The sequence below is a fragment of the Malurus melanocephalus genome, unplaced genomic scaffold (genome assembly GCF_030028575.1).
Source record: "Malurus melanocephalus ecotype Western Australia unplaced genomic scaffold, MMel_1.1 scaffold_438, whole genome shotgun sequence".
In the NCBI taxonomy this organism is placed as follows: Eukaryota; Metazoa; Chordata; class Aves; order Passeriformes; family Maluridae; genus Malurus; species Malurus melanocephalus.
The window spans coordinates 519481-538185 of NW_026623670.1; the positions used below are offsets into that span (position 1 = coordinate 519481).

Sequence of the window (18705 nt, forward strand, 5' to 3'; positions counted from 1 at the left end):
TAAATGTAATGAAATTGAAAGATTCCTTGGAAAATATGAGTTCTTTCTCATTATTCTTATTCTCCTGAGTAACGCATATATTTCTCACTGTCAAAAAAGTCATAATGTCCCTCATCAGGAAGAATCAGCCTCTCTGGTTTCTTTTTCCAGCTACAGCAATAGAACTTCTTCTATATTAACCCAATACCCACCAGATCCAGGCTTAAAAATGAAACCTTGTTTCAAGTCAATTGAGTGACCTTATTGTCTTTACTTCATTATTCTACACCTTTTAAAAGGGAGCAAGTGAAACCCCAAACAAATTTGTGCTCCTTAGTTTTTTCTTTAGTGCTGACTGTGTGTAATCAGAAGTTTGACTGGCATGTTTTCTTCAATTTTAAAAATGCTAAAGATTACCCTCTTTAAAAGTTTTCTTMCTCCCTCTATCTCAAAATGTCCTCAAACTAGCTGGTAGAGTGAATTTGCTTTCCATTGCAAAGAAGAAAACAACTAAACAAGGGTATTTCTGTCCAATTGTCAGAAAGTATTCAACTGAGAAATCCCCTAAGGGACCACATTCAGCAACTGTCCAGGACAGCTGCAGAAAACTGAGGAAGCAACTGAATTTTGAGGGCCAAGTTATGTTCTCTACATCAGCAACATAAATCCTGAAAGTTTTTTAGAATGGTAACAGTTAGAGGTTTCAAAAGCTCTATCCTTTCCAGAAGTGCTGATTTCTTTTAGCATACACCTCACAGGACAGGGAAGCCTGTGATTGCAGTGGTATTATTCCTGACACTAATGACTGGTGATCAAAATCTCTCAGATCTGCAGGTTCCTAGATGTGACCTGATAAGTAAATCAGATTAAAGCGATGATTCCTCTCATATTCCACTTTACTCCAAACTCAACTCCAGAAGACTGTAATTTAACTGCAGTTTAACATGCCTAGATATTACTGACTTGCCTTGTGCTTATGTAGCCCAGAGTGTAGTCCTGTGAGTAAATTCAAATTTTCAAATTGGATGCTTTTCAAATCTTCTCTTACATGGCTGCATCAACCCAGAAAGGGGAGGATTTTATTTGTGAGTTCCACTGAGGTGCTTCTCTGTTTCTCTCTGTCTTTATCCTAGGTTTTGAAACTTTTCAGGCCAGAAAAGAAGATCAGAAAACACCTCTTGTAAACAAGAAGTGGTGAAGTATTTTGCTTGGAGACAGAGTTCCTACGTCTTTGGGAACAATGTTCCTTGAAACATTTGTTATCATTTCCTCTTTTAAACAGTTAAATAAAGAGACCTTAAACTGAAGGTTCACAGTGATAYTAGCAAAAGGTTAGGATAATATTTTTAGATTTTTTTTTTTTACATCAATGATTTCAAAGGGGAAAAGAAGCATAATTTAACTTTAATTGTTGCTCCCATTTCCACAGAATGCTGCATTGATAAAACAGATGTAATCACACTGTCTCTGGACACTCTTACTCACTGTGGATGTGGACAGGGTAAATGAGCCAGGACTGAATAGRAGGAAGTATGGGTTACATGAAAACACTACAAACCGGTGTGTGGATACTTTATCAGAAACGTGCTTTGCACAGAGCTGTTTGAATTTGGCAACCGATCCTCCAGAGGCTCCACAGCTGCTCCAGGTGTGCTGGAGCTCTGCAGGGCAGCAAAAGAATCAGCTACCCCAGAAAATCACCTCCCTCCCCTCTCCCCTTGGGCAGGGACWGATGTGCACTGCAGGGTCCTGCTGTCCAGTCACAACAGCCCAAGAGGTTTTTAGAACACAGCAAAGCCTGTACTCTTAATATTGTTCCTAAACTTTTCAAAAACGTCCCCTTTCTGCCATGAAATACCTCTTGCACTGAATGCAAGCCCCATCTCCGTGCTGAAGGAGCCTGCTGGAACGGTGGGGGAAATCATCTGCAATTTACTCTTGGTATTTAGGAATCCATCAAGGCTCCATGTGTCTTTCAGAAAAACAATCTGTGGCTTCAACAGTGCAAAGAAAGGTCTCACAGGATGGAGAGAGGGAGAAGATGAAAGAATAAGAGAGGAAGACTGGAAGCCACTGCCATGAAGGGCAGATAAAAGATGCAGCCAAGCAACCCAAGCATACAGAGAAGCTATAATCCTGGGACAAAGTGTAACTTACTGAGCTAAGTTTTCATACTGCTGGGGCTCCAAGCACAAACTTTAGTCAAAGAAAGAAGCTGATTCTTTTTGCTTGAAAAAATTGCAGTATTTTAACATTTAATGAAAGAGCAGGATTAAACGATCTCGTAGTATACAGCCCAAATCATGCTTTTTCTTTATTAGTGATTGATTAAGTGATCTGAAAACATCTGTAAGCAAATGTCAAACAGATTCAAACCAAAATTAAATGAAAACATGTTGTTATCCCAGCAGAGAACAAATAAAACTACCACAATATTTCAGGTTATCTGAAGTCTACTGCCAAACATAAAATAAAATGTTTCATCTGATGACTTTGGTTCATTTTTTTGCCCTTTACAGCTAGAATTGTTTTGTCCAGCTGCACAGCTGATACAGGCATTTGACCTAGAGGGCAAGAAGTAAATTTAGAAATAAATCCAAGTAAAAAGCCAAGAACAAATGCAGCAATATTTTTTGTCCTGTCTGCTTTTCTGCATCCCAGATAACAACCCCAAAGGGAATGTATGGGAAACTTTGAAACATTGGAAAATAAAGAACCACCAGCCCTCTGGATGTAACAAATCCAAAGTCATTGCTTGATAAACACCTGCATTAGAAATGCAGTCTGAAGCGGGGTTTTCACTCAAACCCATCACCTCTCAGGTCCACAGCTCTGGAAACTTTAAATGTCCACATATTTACATTACATTTAGGTTTTAGGAATTCCACCTTAAAATCCGAACCTGATTTAGAAATCTTATCTGACATATTTTTCCATGTTTCAAATCACTATTACTGCAAGAATGAAAAAAAAAAAAAAAAAAAAAAAAAAAAAAAAAAAAAAAAAAAAAAAAACAAAAACCACCTTTTAAAAATCTTACAACTAAACTGTTCTCAAATGTGAATGAATTAGGTTTAAAACTGTCCTGAAAAATTCCTTATGGGTTTACAAGTTGCAGCAAGTCTCTGGGGAGTTTTATTCTGAGCTATAAACCTGCCAAAGTATACAGATCTATGCAGCACAGACAACGCTTGGGAGCTGACAACTTTCCACAACAGAGACATTCCTGATACTCAAAAACAGAGCTCTGTGTCTTTCTGTCTCCTGTGTTAAATCACATTTCGCATAGACTTTAACATAAGGTAAAAATGATAAAGTTRGGAAGAAGGAAAATTTCAGATAGTGGTAGAAAAACAAAAATAAGAGTAGTTTCTCCCAATCTGACAACCTTAGGAGGGTTTCTTCCTCGTTTCCTTTGATTTGCAGACTCCTGTAGAAATGATTTAATGTTCACTAGTGTTTCAGATGTGTTTTGCAAAAGTGTTTATCCTTCCCTTTCCTTGTCTTTTTCCTCTGTTTATTTCAGCGCCAGATGAAAAATAATGACTCCAGCTTAGACTCCCATTCAAAACTGTTATTGTGAAATGAGCCTGGRACAGCTGTTTGACCACCAGCTCAGAGCTCGGGCTGGTACTGGCCRGCACTGGGCTAACAGAGATAATCAGCACTAACCCAGCTTTGATTCCTCCCRTTAACAGAGACCTTTGGCTGTTTCTCTCTCCCTCTGCCTCCATCACCTCCCTGTACTCAGTCACTGTTTCCACGGAATCTCTGAACCCCCAACATCTCTCACACTCATCCGCCCCTCTCTCAAACACAGTTGAAATTAAACAAYTGTTTCCAAACTTCCCACTGATGGGCAAATCCTTGGAGTGCATAATCCCATTTCTTCAGTAAACCAGGGGAAAGCATAACGATGGCCTTAACCTCGGAAAACCTTTCAAGTTTTACCTTGCCACAAAATTCCTGCTTGAAYCTTTGACTCTTTTTTAGCAAATTACATTGAAGGTAACATTACTTATTTACCTTACCTTTTAGTAACTCCTATGTGTTCCGTGCTTGAAGATAAAGACAATTAAAGGAAAAAGTAAAAGCACTCTTACAGAAAATACTGACTGATTTTTCTTTTTTTTTTTAAAGTGCTGACACAATTTTTTTTTATATTCAAGAAGATGTTACAGGCTTTCCAAGATTTTGAAGGAAAGAGTATTATGAGCAGGGCTCAAGAGTGTTTCCTTTTCTCACTGTGCAGATGCACATTTTTCAGWGCATCAATAACCTCATATATAAAGCTTATCAGAAGTGATCACCAAATTGTGAGTAAGAATAGTAATAAATAGAAAATAAAATRAGAATTTTCTTAAGTTGAAATAGGCATTGAAAAGTTTTTCATGCTTGATTGTATTTTGCTTTGATAGAATTATGTAAAAATATTTGTGAGAAATCCTGCACACGTGTCTTAAGGGTGGGACAGTGGAAACAATTCCATCAGATTTATTTTGGTGGATCATGTCTTGAACAATTTCTAAAGCTTGTTTTTTATTCTTAAGGACTGTGTTTTCTTTTACTGAACACTTCAAACCGTGCAGAGAGTTGTGCAAAGAAGGATGTTCTGGGATGAGAAAAGAGCCCTCATTTCCATTAAAAACTGCAGTTTCTCAGCTATTAGTTCTCTCTCCCACTGTTGGAAGAGGCATGATTTTGCACGACATGAAGAATTTAGGCTTGACATTTTGAAAAAAACACATAGCTACACAACCTAGCTCTGTTTCTGCTATGTAATTAATGTATGCTTGTATTGTTTCCAGTATATATGTGGAACAATGTATTGTGCATAAGAATGCATCAATATAATTGATCTAGATTTATTAAGTTGAAGATAAAACCTTCATTTTTTAACAATCAGCATAGTAGAACATTACCTCCTTGATTTTTAAACTGGAACTACAATAGGGAACAATTTTTTTGCAACACTGCCCAGCTTCCTGCCTCCCATCTGGAGCACAAACCTTCTTGGGTATCATGAATTAATCCAGTTATCCTTGCAATCACAAGGGAGCCTAAGCAACACATGAAACACAGAGCACAGGAGCAGTGTAAATGTAAATATGTGGGCATTTAAAGTTWCCAGAGCTGTGGACCTGAGAGGTGATGGGTTTGARTGAAAACCCCRCTTCAGACTGCATTTCTAATGCAGRTGTTYATCAAGCAATGACTTTGGRTTTRTTACATCCAGAGGGCTGGTGGTTCTTYATTTTCCAATGTTTCAAAGTTTCCCATACAATTTCCTTGCCATTTCAGTGTTTTTTTCCCCCATATATGCATTCGCAAAACTACGGGTAAGAAGAAACATGTTACCAAAAAAGATCATAATAATTTTTTATTTACTAATTTAGGATTTGAGGCTTGAAGAAAAATGTGAGAACTGACTTTTTTTTTAATACTTCTGTTTTCCAAGTGATTAGTGATTTTGGATGCATTGTTTATACRTGGGCCTGCTTGATTAATCTAACGTAGATGTGATTTTCTCAGTCTTYGAAAAAGTCAACTTACATCAAAGTATCTCAAATTAGGCATCCTCTGAACCRAGAGATTTAAAACCCCCAGTTCTTTTTCAAAGCCTCGGCTGCTGCATTTGGAAGCATTTTAATTCAACCACCCCGTTCTGATGCAAGTAAATTGTGGTATTTGCCCCACAGTCAGTTTCWGTACTTAGCCAAATCAACAACAGAAATGCAAGAGGCTGCATCAGATGCCTGATCTGTCATGGGGCAGAGCAACTCGTACAGAGTTTCAGCTGCAGAACTTATCCCACAAGGAAAGCCTCCCTGGCATTCAGCCAGAAGATTAAAAACWTTCTTTGGGGAGGCAGCACTGCTCACTGTCAAGGCCATGTGGTGTGTGTTGGTTGATGTTTCTGTGGAACTCTCCTGACCTTGCAAAGCCTTGTGTGAGGYGTAGCTACCATCAGTGTTCGAGGATCTTCCCCTGCAGTGTAGCCCTCCTTGCTGCCCAAACACAGAGCTGTGGGTCCACAGGTAACAAAATCAGCTCCAAATTTCATGGGCCTGTAGGAATAGGAAGGATTGTGCTGGCATCACAGGCTGCACACGGGTGTGTCTTTGCCTCCTCCCTCTGTGATGGCACTATCCTGTTAACATTCCTCTGCCAAGTTAGGTACATCATGTTCTAGCAGGACACAGCCTCCCAGTGATGTTTGTTTGACAAACAGTAAACTTTACTTCCAACAGGTGGGATTGAAGGCTGCTACATTGCAATTGGATTTTGATAATTCTTAAAATCTGAGAAAACAGAGCAAAGCCAGTTATGTCTACTAAAACAATATCCTAAGGAAAGTTGTGTTGTTTTTTTACGAGAGAGAAAAAAAAAATCATTACACTGTCTGATGTCCATGAATGGACAGGTGACAGAAGCAATGTCTCCTAAAGGAATGGAGTTGTTTGTACTTAGTTATATTTCTACTGTGAGCCAGAAATAAAATCAGAGCCCCACAGAAACAGAGAAATGTACTTTCTCCCTGGGTATCAGTSCTGCTGCAGTGAAGGGGGTACAGAAACACTCAGAGCAGGAGCAGGATGCAGCACAGCCTGGGGGGCACAGTGGGAACACTCCTGGGACTGAGATTTGTTGTGTCAGGCTTCCAGCCTGACTGGCACTTTTCCTCCAGGAGTACACAATCCAGGAGGGCTCCTTAAAGCAATTTTTAAAATTAAAAAAAATTTAATATTTTTAAAATGGAATTAAAGAAAGAAAAAGCAAGCACTTAGGAGAACTGGCAGGCAGAAGGAAGGACATAGGTTTGGTGTGGAGGAGAGGGACTGGAGAGGGCGATGGAGGAAACAAAGGGAAAAAATGACAACGTGAAAACAAGTAATGAAARGAGTGACTATAGAAACAACTGACAATGTAAAGGGGTGAAATAAAACATAATCTCTTATGCAGACATTCACGATTAGGAAAGGTTATTTCTCTTTCATTTTTATTTCCTTGGCAGAGAARGGGGAGCTGTAGGGAGGAGGAAATTAAGTGTTTGGTGCTGGTGCTGATGGAAACTTTTGTTTCAGCTGCAGCTCAGGCAGAGAAAGAATTTCCCCTGGTCAGACCCAGGTGAGGGGTTACAGAGCAGTGGTATCTGCATCCGAGGCAGAAACCCTTAAAATCTGTATTAACTTGTCAGGCATTGACTAAGGAAAGCAGTGTTAATGAGACTTCAACACACTTGCCACTGGCATGTGACATGTGTCTATAAATATTTAAGGAATGATGGGATCACTTAACCACTCTTTCTTCATTTCAGCCTCAGTTCCCATCCCAAACTGAGCTGGAAAAATTTTTATGCACTTTGGCTTGTCTCAGTTAAATTAACACCCCCACCCCTCTTTCTATACCTCCTTTCCTGTCTACTTCTTCTGAATCACTCTCCCGAGCTGTGTCCAGGCTGCTTTCAGCTCTGGCGTTGAACAGCAGCTTGTCACTAAAGGCACCCTGGCACCTACATGAAAGAGATTTTAAGGTGGAAATGACCACCCATTAAATCACCTCATCCTCCCTCCAGTCAGTGCAGGATTCTTCCTGCAGCACACTCCCCAGGGCCTGGGGTTTTAATGCTTTGTGCAACAGAAATTCCACCTCCACCCGCTTTGGGAGGAGCGCATGAGGGCTAATAGATCACACTCTTACGCAATTTTTCCTGATACAYAGCCTGCATTTTCCTTTGTTTGATGTCTTTACTCCGTTTTTCATATTTATAACTGGTGCTGGGTGAATCCCAGGTGGTTCTGAGGTTTATTTCTGTTTGAGAAGGCATCCAAAAAGGCAGAGCCCAGTCCGCATTCTTTAAACCTTTTGGTGCTTTCCTGACAGGCTCCGTTATTTCTTCCCTGAAACTGCCCAGGACACAGTAGAAAGCCCCATTTCTGTCCCAGGAGGGTAAGTTGGATTCTGGCCAATCCTCTGCTCTGGTAAATCTATCCTGAGAACAGAGACTAAAGCTCTCATCTCCTCAATGTACAATATGCTTTTTCCTAGTCATTACCCAGTAGCCTAAGTCCTCCAGTTTAATTTCCTGTACTCATCAGGCTGTTGCTGTGCTTTTTGTACTCCCTTACCTAATGGAGGAGTTTATCAATCTGTTTTTACTGGACTGGTTCCTTTGATGTCTGAGCACAAGAGATACTCCTTTGAGTATTTTTTCTTAAAAATAAAGGTATTTCTTAAGCTGTTATTCCAGTAGATATCCCATGAAATACTGCAGTAATCAAATGCTCCTGACACCGTCATTTTTACAAATACTAGTTACCAGGGCTGTAGCAAACCCCAGATCATATCTCTTTCTTCTGTAAGGATTGAAGAAGGGTTTAAATCCATTTTGCTGTCAAAATGGTCCCTGTGCTACAGTGTAACCCATTCTCTCACTCTTCCCCTTTGAAGGTTAAATAACAATAAAGAATTGTTCTGCTACATCAAGAGAAATAAGAAGTGAGAAATGTCTGCTGTAGTCTAGTAGTCTAGGCATTTAGATTATGGGAAAATGATTTTTAAATGCCTTTACCTGAGGCATTCTCTTTTTTTTTTTGCAACAGTAAATGGAGTGTACAGTGTTCTACAAACAGCATTAATGTTTTTTTCTCTTAGGAGGAAGACTGGAGTTCCACACCTCATGCAAATGCATGATGCTGGTTCTCCTCCAGTCACGCCACTACTGCTCTAACACGAGGCAAGACAGGAGGAAGAAGCACAAGCACCACTTCTCCTACGTGTTTTACATGGTTCAAGTGTGCTTTCAGCCTGTTAGACCCCCAAAAGAGGAGCTTGCTGGTTTACAGGCAGCACAGTAGTGGCTGTAGGTCTTTGAGGTGTTCATGTATGCAGCTGGGGACATTGTTCTCACACCACAGAAATACAGGTGGGAGAAAACCAGAGCTTACAGAGACCAGAGCTTCCTCTGTCCCCTGTCCTGGACAATTATAAACTCATGGTTACAATTTTTGTCATCAGCTTATTTCTGAACTATGGATACATATATCAAAAACTTTAAAGCAGGGATTTATTATCTAAATTGAATTGCAATGTCAAGAGGTAACAGACACTGATAATAAACCATTGCACTGCCAGAATAATTAACTGGGCAGAGTACTTACTTACAGAAAGGGTAATGTGATTACTTTTTTTCTGAGGCAGAGGATTAGACCATCAATCCAACTCTAAAATGACACAGGAAGACTTACCAAGAGTAGCATATATGCACAGAGAGACCCTTTTTGGCTCATACAGTCTTTACAGACTGTAAATTATGGTTATTCCTAGGAGGAAAGAAAAGAGGTTCTGTCAGTTGTACAATTACTTTTTATTGGCAGTGCTCTTTCAACTCAAGAAAACATTGGCTGAGGTTCAAGACCAAGATTTGGCTCCAATGCCACCACAATTTTTCAGAAATGTGATGAATGTTCCTCAAGAAATAGTTTCCTAAGGAAGCCACAAAAATGTGTCCAGCTAGGTTTCAGGATATCTAAAATGATATCCAAAAGCTGCTACCACTGAAGATCAATTGCCTGAAGTAATTTCRCCAAATGACATTCTTACCTGGCTGATGCTCTGTGGCAAAAGGATCCCTGACACATTTGAAATGAACAATTTCACAAACACTGATGTACATAGGTCATCACGTCCATCTCAAGCTTTTATTTTGAAGGATAAGCTATTTAAAAAAAAATTAAAAATTCAATCTAGTGAGACTAGAAGACAGTCCTGTCACTGCAAACGTAATGACGTTGGCCTGAGGGTCATTCATTGAACATAAATTCAGATCTCTCATGCCTCAATGAAAATATTCCCAAGCCTGAGTGAAACCTGCATTTTAGAAAAGCCGATGAGTTTTTTTTTTCCATTGCAGTCAGTGAAAGCAAGATGTCAAGAGTCTGTCTTCCTGCTGTCTTCTCTAAAGATGTATCCCTATGACATAGCAGGGGTAAAGAATTCTGCATTACTGATCTCAGTTCTAGAAAATTCAGAAAATCGACAAATGTTAGTAAACTAATCTTTAGCTTACCCTGACCTGAATCTTAAGTTTCTAGAAGAGACTGGAGATGTGTCAGTTTTGTTCACAAAACACCTTTAATGGTTACTGCAGTTACCTAGAATACAAAAGACTATTTATATATTTCTTTTTACRATGTTTTATAGAGAAATACTGAAAAATTGCTAGGTATTCCTGTTTGCAATAGGATGAAGATGTAACAGCATAACTATCAAGCAAAAGCAGGAGAAATTGTAATTTTTATTTGTACCACATGCATAGAACTGTAACTATGAGGCGGCAGATTTAAAATAAGCTCAATTCTAGCAAAAATGGGATATCTTCACCAATTTCAGGAAATTAACATCTTTGGACTTTTAATAAGTAGCACAAACTGGATTTTTTTTTTTTTTTTTTTTTTTTTTTGCAGTATTGAGTTAATTAAATTTAGTGACATAGTTCAAAATTTACCAGTAAAAGGCACTGCTGCTAGGATATTAGTTCAATTCTCCTCTAACTGAATGGGCCTCTCCAAATCTGTATTTTTACTCTGCTTTTTTTCTTTCCTGGGTTGTAAAAAGGTTCATAGTTAACCCAGAGAACGTTTTTTTTTTCTCCCCACCAACTCTCCAGTGAATTCTTAGTGCTCGTAGTTTTGATATGAGTGTGATCAGATACTTCTTCCTCACACTCATTTCCAGTTATTTCACATTATAAAGGCCTGGCACACTCTCAAGCACAGATCTTAAATCTGGCAACATTGCTCCAGCAGACACATGCATACAGAAAGCAGMAGGCTAGACAAAACAGGATAATGTGAAGACTGTATTTAATAACACAGGAAAGAAACAGAATCAAATTCCCCATATTTGATAAGATTGCTGCAAAGAAATAAACTTGTAGCTTAGTGAAATATATAAGTTTTGCTCCCCTGCAGGCTATAAAAGTTAATGCTTACTAGTTAAGGTTCCAATGCATTTAAATAATTTGGTTCATAATTATTTGCATTTCTGGATGACTGAGAATAAATTCAAAAGTACTCCAAGTTCATTTGGAGTTCACTGATTCAAAGCTTTMCCAGATCTTAAAATACAATAGGGGAGCTTTTCTTCCCAAAGAAAGGTTATATTGATTCCTGATTTAATCAGTTGCTAATCATCATTAAAATCAGTGGTTTWTACAGTGTCCCAGACCAAGAATTACCCTCTTGTTATAACTCTGTACCATCTGACAGTACCCTTATGTGAAACAGACCAAGGATGCAGCAAACAGATGACAAAAGACTTCAGAAACGTGTAATAACATATTCATATGTCTTTAATGGAAACATTTTGTTACAATTTAGGTTATGTGATACTCTTGCATTTTTAAAAGGTGTGAAAGAAGACGCACAGAAAAAAAGYATAAGGACACCAGTGAATGTAGATATTTTAAATGACCAACTCATAGAAGAAATAAAATACATTACACAAATAAACAAGGGTTATATCCACAGTCATGAATACGCACTCTCCTCTACACAAAAACAACAATAAATAAAATCACATTATATGCAGATAGTTCTACTTACATCAGTACAATATACTGTGCAGCTTTCCATTTGTTTTCTGCTAGACTGGCACTAGGTTTCTCTGTTGTCCAGTGTTTTTTTTCCATAAACAGTGAACAATATCACTGAAAAAAAAGGGGACAAAGTTCCTGTCCACAGAGTCTATCCTGAGTCCTGTTAGTCTTTGTTACACCCTGCACACAAGAAACACAGCAAATTCTACCCTTGCCTTCATCCTGGCACTCTGAGTTTCCTCAGCACTTTCAGATGTGCACAGTGAGGACTCCCTTTTTTTGAGAGAAGGAGAAGTCCAGATCATCCCCAAAGAGAAACCAATGCAGCTGAGCTCGTTGTGCCTGCTGCTGCTGTACAACATCAGCAAAACCTCTGTCCATAGCTGGGGGGTGGGCAGCAGAATTGTGTGTTCCCTGTGCAAACCAGTTGAGATTAGATTACAGAAGAAATCCCTAAAATAAGATTTATTTTTTTTCCTAAATATCAATTTTGGTACATTTTTGTCGCTTGCTCAAGTGTCCCCTAGAAACATTCACATGACAGAAACACCAAGGAACAGTTCACACAGAGCAGATTTAAGCCTTTCAAAGATTTTTCATCTAATGAATCCACCTAAGATTTCTGATGTAATATAGCTTAACATACAAACTGTAACAGTGTCAGGCTATTAAGAATAATTTGCCCTTGATGCAGAATATCAATTTAGTGGTTAGTGAAAGATTTTGAGGGAACTGTAAGCTTCTCCTTTTTGCTAGTTCTTCATGCTGTAAGTTCGTTCTGTGTCAGTTAGGACCTTCTAAAAGGTAAATTCTGGAAGAAGTAAAGGCATGATAAAAGTCTACATGGGTGATACACTGGACAAAATTAAACACTAGCCCAAGAAAGCCTCAAAACTGTGGCAGCCTTATATTCCTGACCAAAACCAGCAATAACCTCATAAAAACACCAACATTAACCTTTTTTCTTTCTTCCTCTGTGGGTGAGACAAAGAGAGAGCTGCATTTATGACAGACTTAAGGCTTCACTGGGGCAAACCAGAGTGCTCAGGTTTTCTGCTGCTCTTTAGAAGAGAACAGACACCATCAATGTCTGCTGCACAGCTTGCTGACCCTGTAGACAGCCAGGTCTGAGGTCTCTCACAAACAGCTATTTGTTTTAATTTCAACAATCTTTTCTCATCAGTCTCAGAGCTCAGATGTTAAAAGGTATCTGAGAATGGAAAACAATTCAGCCCTCGAGCGATCTGAATTAATTTCTGACTCTAAGCAGGGATATGCATAGTGCAAACTCTTCCATYCTTCCACGTGAAAGGTTTCACACACACACAAATCTTTTTTGTGCTTTCAACAGCAAGAAGGAAAAGTGGGGGGAGGAGAGGTGACACACACAGCATATCTGAAAGCAAAACTTTTCCCAACATGTCTTTAAATAYATATTCCAAAAAGTAACTCCTGTATTTCTTTGTTTCTTAAAAGGGCTAAAACTGACTCCAACCGAACATGCACTTTGAAATTTGACCCTTTATGGCTCTGTGAGTTACTASGGCATGTTGCTAGCCAACAGAAAAGGTAATGTACCATTAGAAACTTGTATTTCTGATCCCATTTCTGTGCCTTGCAGTGGGGAAGTTGGTTACTGGATTTGACATTGCTTTATAGCAATGACAACAGGAATAAAAAGTCCCCAACAGGAAGTTCTAGGTTAGATGTCTGATAGCTGCTGGCATGGCCAGGGACCAGCACGAGGTGTGCTGGCAGCAATGAACCAACATTACATAAAAGACAACACTCTCAGTGAAGAGGGAGCATTTCTGACTRAATCATGGAAAAGGATGTCTCTTTTCAAAGGACTTCTGAACCTAGACAAAAGGCCATGAAAAAAACCAGGGAGCTAAAGACTGTTTGCTCTACTCGGGGAGAAAATGAGAAAAAAAACCCTTAACTGCTCTACTGAAAGAACCAGAATGGCTACACAGCCACACTGTGAAGCACAGAGGAGGGCAGTGAAGGATGTGGAACTGTCTTGAGCTCCGGAAAAGGTGGACTGAATTGCCAAAGAAATTTATGACCAGGACTATTAGCTTCCTGTCTTTGATGTCTATTCTTGGCTTTCCAGGAGCATTATGGCATTCATGAGGTGAAAACATCGCTGGAGCCAAGGTCAGCTAAGGCTGATGCAGCCTGTTCTGCAGCAACGCTGAGAAACTCGCTCTGAGCTGCTTCAAGCCTGAAGACACCACTCAGGGCCTGGGTTTACTTCCACTGAATCTGTAAGAGGGTTTTTTTTTGTCAGCTTAGTGAGAGTGTGATTGCACTTCTAAGCCAAAAAATGAATCAGAGATCAGCCTCCCAGTAAAACATGTTGTCAGRGAGAACACTCTTATTTTGTCCAGTACAAATGTTTTCAAAGCATTAGCTACATCTTAATTACTCTAAAAAAACCARAAATACAAAATACTTCCAATAAAGCAATAACATACTGCTTAAGGACCARCTGAACATAGATGAACACAATTTATTTTCAGAAATGAATTAATGTGATTCTTTAATAAACTGAATTCTGGCCACAATCTTGCAAAGTACAGACCACTCTAAATGACAAGTTTTAACAAACTGAATGTTTTTCGAGCTCAGCTGGGTGTGGTTTTCAAGCACATCAGGGCAGGAACTGGTAATTAACTGGTGATGGTGGCAGTCACAAACAACTCAGGACACACAAACTGTCCATAAACAAAACTGCCAGAACTAACAGTGGCCCAGGACAAAGCACCTAGACATCTGACCCTGACACTGTGGGTTTCAGGACACTAAATCACAGATACTACTGAAAGTTCTGCTTCATTTTTGTCCCTTGCAATGGAAACCTAGCTGCTCAAGTTACAATGGCAAAAAGGCAGGAAAATGGTCCACAGAACTGCAAGGAAGAGGATTCTGAGGTGAATCAGCTGTTAAGCTGACCACTGTTTAATAATTTTAAAAAAATAYTTAATGAGCAGAACTTGAAAAAGTTTGAAAACATCAGTATGAAGCCACTAGCTCTCAATTTAAGAGGCACAACTGTGAGAATTAACATGGCCTAAAGGGCCAGCCTTTCTTAAATTCAAATTTCCCTTTGGTTCTCGCACAGCCAGGATCATACCCTTTAGTCCCAAGTGAGCAAAGCACTTAGAAGCTGAAGTTGAGCATATTTTAAGTGTGTTCTGAAGTGCTGAGCTGAGTCAAGGGTCTCCTTGTGCTGCTCTGTAGTACAGATGTATGTTTGTAATACGGGCAATTTGTTGAAGCCAAAAATGTAGGTTTTGAAACCTCTTTTGAGAATCAATTATTATTATTTTGATTARACATTCCCTTACAGAGTTCGGAGCCTAAACATTGTGGCATTGAGCTAATGCAGATGAACCAGAAAGGAAAAGTGCATCAGCCAGTAAAGAATCCCTCTGCTGAATAATCTAAACTCAGGGCAGCCTCTGATCTATAGTCTGTGAAAGATTTGGGAACTATTAGCAAGAGGCCTGTGAAAGGCAGCTAAGAAGAGCGAGTTTATTTATGCTGTGAAGGAATCTACTYATGTGAAATGTCTTAAAGGATCTCCACACTTCCATGGGAAAAATTCATATGTTTGTGTGCTTCAATCTGCCAACATTAAAACACACTGATCTGAAATGCTCTAAGGGGCAAAAAAAGGTTCACCTTTCTCGGGAGGTGCTGGGATGCAGAGTTTTGGCAAAGCCTCTGTCAGCATCCCACCAACAGACATCTCACAGAAACACTTCCTGAGGTTGTGATTTAAACACCCTACATAAAACCAAGGATCTGAATTACAATTTTTCTAATTAAAAAGTGACATTTCACTATTCTTTTTTTTAAATAGCTTTTTTATTTTTTTTTTAGTCACAACAAAAATAATTTCAAAAAAAGTTTATGCTTCAAATCATGTCCTCTTTTCTCTACACATTAAAAAATTGTCTTGCCTTTTTTTTTCTGTGGCAAGGCAGACAAATGGGTAAAAGAAAGTCAAGATTCTCGTAGGCCTTTTTACCAAACCAGAAGCAGATCAAAAGCACTTTGGAAAATAGCTAAAAAACCCACCAAACCTTAAGTAAGCCCAGGGCCTAGACAAACTCARCTGCTTGGGGGAAAAGAAAAACATCCAGAAACTGACCAGGAAGACTTTTTTCCTCCCCAAGTCCATAGCTGTTGGAATGCTGCTCTAGCCTACTTCTGGTGCCCATGAAATAAAGGGAATACCACTCTGCTCTGGTGCCCATGAAATAAGGAGAACACTTCAGAAAACTGCCCACTGCTTTGGCTAAAGCACCTTTGGATAAGTCACACAGGCTCAGACTGGGAAAGGGGATGATGGAAATCAATTTCCTGTACAGGAGGCTTTACCCTCTGGCTGCCTGGGACATAGGACAGTATTTCCCAAGGGCAGGTGAACCCTCTATATGCTAAGAAAGAAGTGAAATATGAGGGGAAAAAAAATGTCCAACAACAAACAAAAGGGAGCAGAAAGYGGACATAAACAGTTTTTGCTCTTCTTTCACTTCAGGTAACCCAAAGTGRTTTCTCAGAATTGGCACTCTGGCTTTTCAAAGCCTAGAAGTTTTGTAGAAATTAGGCTTCAGAGCCAGTTTTGAGATTACTTTCAAGTCTGGCTACAACTGCTGAGACCAGAAAGTTCTGCTTATGAAATCAGAATAGAATAAACCAAAATATTTCATGCACTCTTAGAACCACAGTCATAGCTCTGTTTACCCACTGACAATATTTTTATGAGTCTTCTTCACCACATTTACAGTAAGTACTGTTCATTTCCATTTGTTGACTAGAAAGTGCAAAGCTCTCCTTTGTCTAGTGTAAAATAACCTGTCAGTAGCTAATTCATCACAGATGCAGTTTTGCTCCTGGTMAAATAAATGGCAAAAGTTCCAGGGACACTGATGGCAGCAGGATTAAAGTCAGCCCTAGAATTGTGTTTTAACACAGGATTCCTGAAGGTAGCTCCTTGGGTGTTTAATTGTACACACATGGATAGTTAAATCTCACCATCATCTGGAGGACATTTTAACATTTGAAAAATGTATTATTTACAGCATCAGGGCGATCATCACACAGACAATTCAATAACTGCATTTTTGTTGTTTAAGTAACCATTTGAATGTTGCACATGCCTGAAGAAAAAAGTGGGGCAAAACATCTGTTACCATGCACAGCCATTTCTCCTCCCCTAACCACTGGTTCTTCAATGTATTTACAGCTGTTGACTTTCCCTGCATATTACTCCTATCATAAAAAATATGTCTTCAAAACATCCTCTTCCTTAATTTTTAATCCTACCAAAGCAAAAATAGATATTTTAATAGAAAAATACAAGATTAAAAATATCCTAAAAAATAAAATGGTAGCATGGAATGTCATTTTTACACCAAAAAAAAAATCCCCTTTTGAATTGCATCAGCTATACAAACACTTTCATATTTACAGTTTTGGATGCAGTCCTGTGCTCACTGAAGTTAATGGGTTTTTGCCATTGACTTCACTGGGAACAGGAGCAAGCCTGCCATGGGTTATATTTGCCCCTCTAGAAAGTCATGGCAATGGCTAGAAAAGAGTCTGACAAAACATATCAGACTGAGGAATTAACCAGTCTTCCCCAGAGACTTGATTGTCTTCTCTGTCACTGTTTCACGCCTGTGAAACTCCTCAYCCTTCCCTGGAGTTTTTCCTAAATCCCACCACCCAAGAGGGAGAAACAGTGCTTTTGACTGTGACACCACACAAACCAGGGAAGAATGGTTTGTGTGTTCCCACCTGCCTGACTTTCTCAGTGGAGCTAATTACAACCAAGTGCCAGTTCCCTCCCAGAACTAAGGCCCGTACACTGAATTTCATATCCCCTGTTATCAATGGCAGTGATTCAGCGATGCAGGATCACACCCCAAATCAATCCCTTTTTTCCTTTTGGCAGCAACCAGCACCTGTGCTTCTGAAACCATATTTGATACCCAAGGGTGAGATGCAAATACGGAAGGAGGTGGTAGAAGCTAAAAAGAAAAAAAAAAGGATCAGAATGAGGCATCCCCCATCAACTAAACTCATATCTGCTAGCCTTAATATATKCCTTAAGACATACTGTTTTACATATTAAGTACATCCAGTAACAGCAAACTGCATAATTTTCTTTTTTCATGAGATGAAAGGCCATGYGGCATAATGTGATTAGTAAATCATTCCTGAGCTTCTGAAACAAATTAAGACAAAATTACTGCTTAAAGGAGTGAGTTCTTCAAGCGCCTCTTCTTTTTACACTGATGTCTTTGGTTGTGTCCTTTTCTCTAATTCTCTTTTTTTCCCTAGGAAGAATGGGATTCTTCTTCYTCTTTATGCAGCAGAAAAATGGGATCTAATGGAGTCTTCACGTAACTGCCGATGTTTCCCCATGTTACAGTCCTCCTGTCGAGTTCTTCTCTCAATGGTTATTCTGTATTTCTTTCTGCATGAAAGGAGAGGAACAGAGTGAGAAATCCTTCACCAGCTATGGGCTAACAGACTTCCTTATGAAGAATGCCTGTAGGGGACAGCTGGGTGCCATTTGAAAAATGAAACGTGGCCGAATGTGAAACCCTGGTCAAAGATAAAAGTAGTTGGCCTCAGAACATTTCACCCGGGCTGAAGAATGCCTGTTAATTTCTACATGGCAGTCTCAAAGCCCTAGGACACAGATATTTGCTTCTTTGAAAATTTCTGATCTAAGTGATTAGGAGTTTTTGTGAAGTGTCATGTGAACTGTGTCACATCACTGCTTTATATTGATCAAAGCCAAATTTCTTTTCAGTGTGCTAGGGGTGGGGGGCAGGGGGAACTTTCTGGAGAGTTCAAACAACAGCTATGACTATTCAGCTTCATTTCTCACTGAAACTATGTATGAACTAATTAATCTTCCCATTTTCCTCTGAGAAAGCTACTATGTTTGTAATGTCAGAGGAGGTAATATGATGAATTAAGAAGAGGGATGTGGAGGACAGATAAGAAATAAACACAAATGCTCATGCATCAGACACAGCACTTCCTGCGTGTCTTCTTCTAGGGCCTTTTGAAGAATTCTGCTGTGTTACTTTGTAAAT

The 18705-nt window shown here is 39.3% G+C and overlaps 1 protein-coding gene across 2 annotated transcripts in view; it reads right to left on the reverse strand.

The window, feature by feature from the left end:
- Positions 1-11314: 11314 nt before the first annotated feature.
- The window catches only part of NPR3 (natriuretic peptide receptor 3), a 44560-nt gene continuing 37169 nt past the window's right edge, over positions 11315-18705 (reverse strand). For both annotated transcript variants that reach the window (XM_057380164.1, XM_057380162.1), the window contains exon 8: positions 11315-18074. In XM_057380164.1, coding sequence (XP_057236147.1) covers positions 17963-18074 — 112 coding nt within the window. In that variant the 3' untranslated portion in view covers positions 11315-17962. The remainder of the gene's footprint in view (positions 18075-18705) is intronic.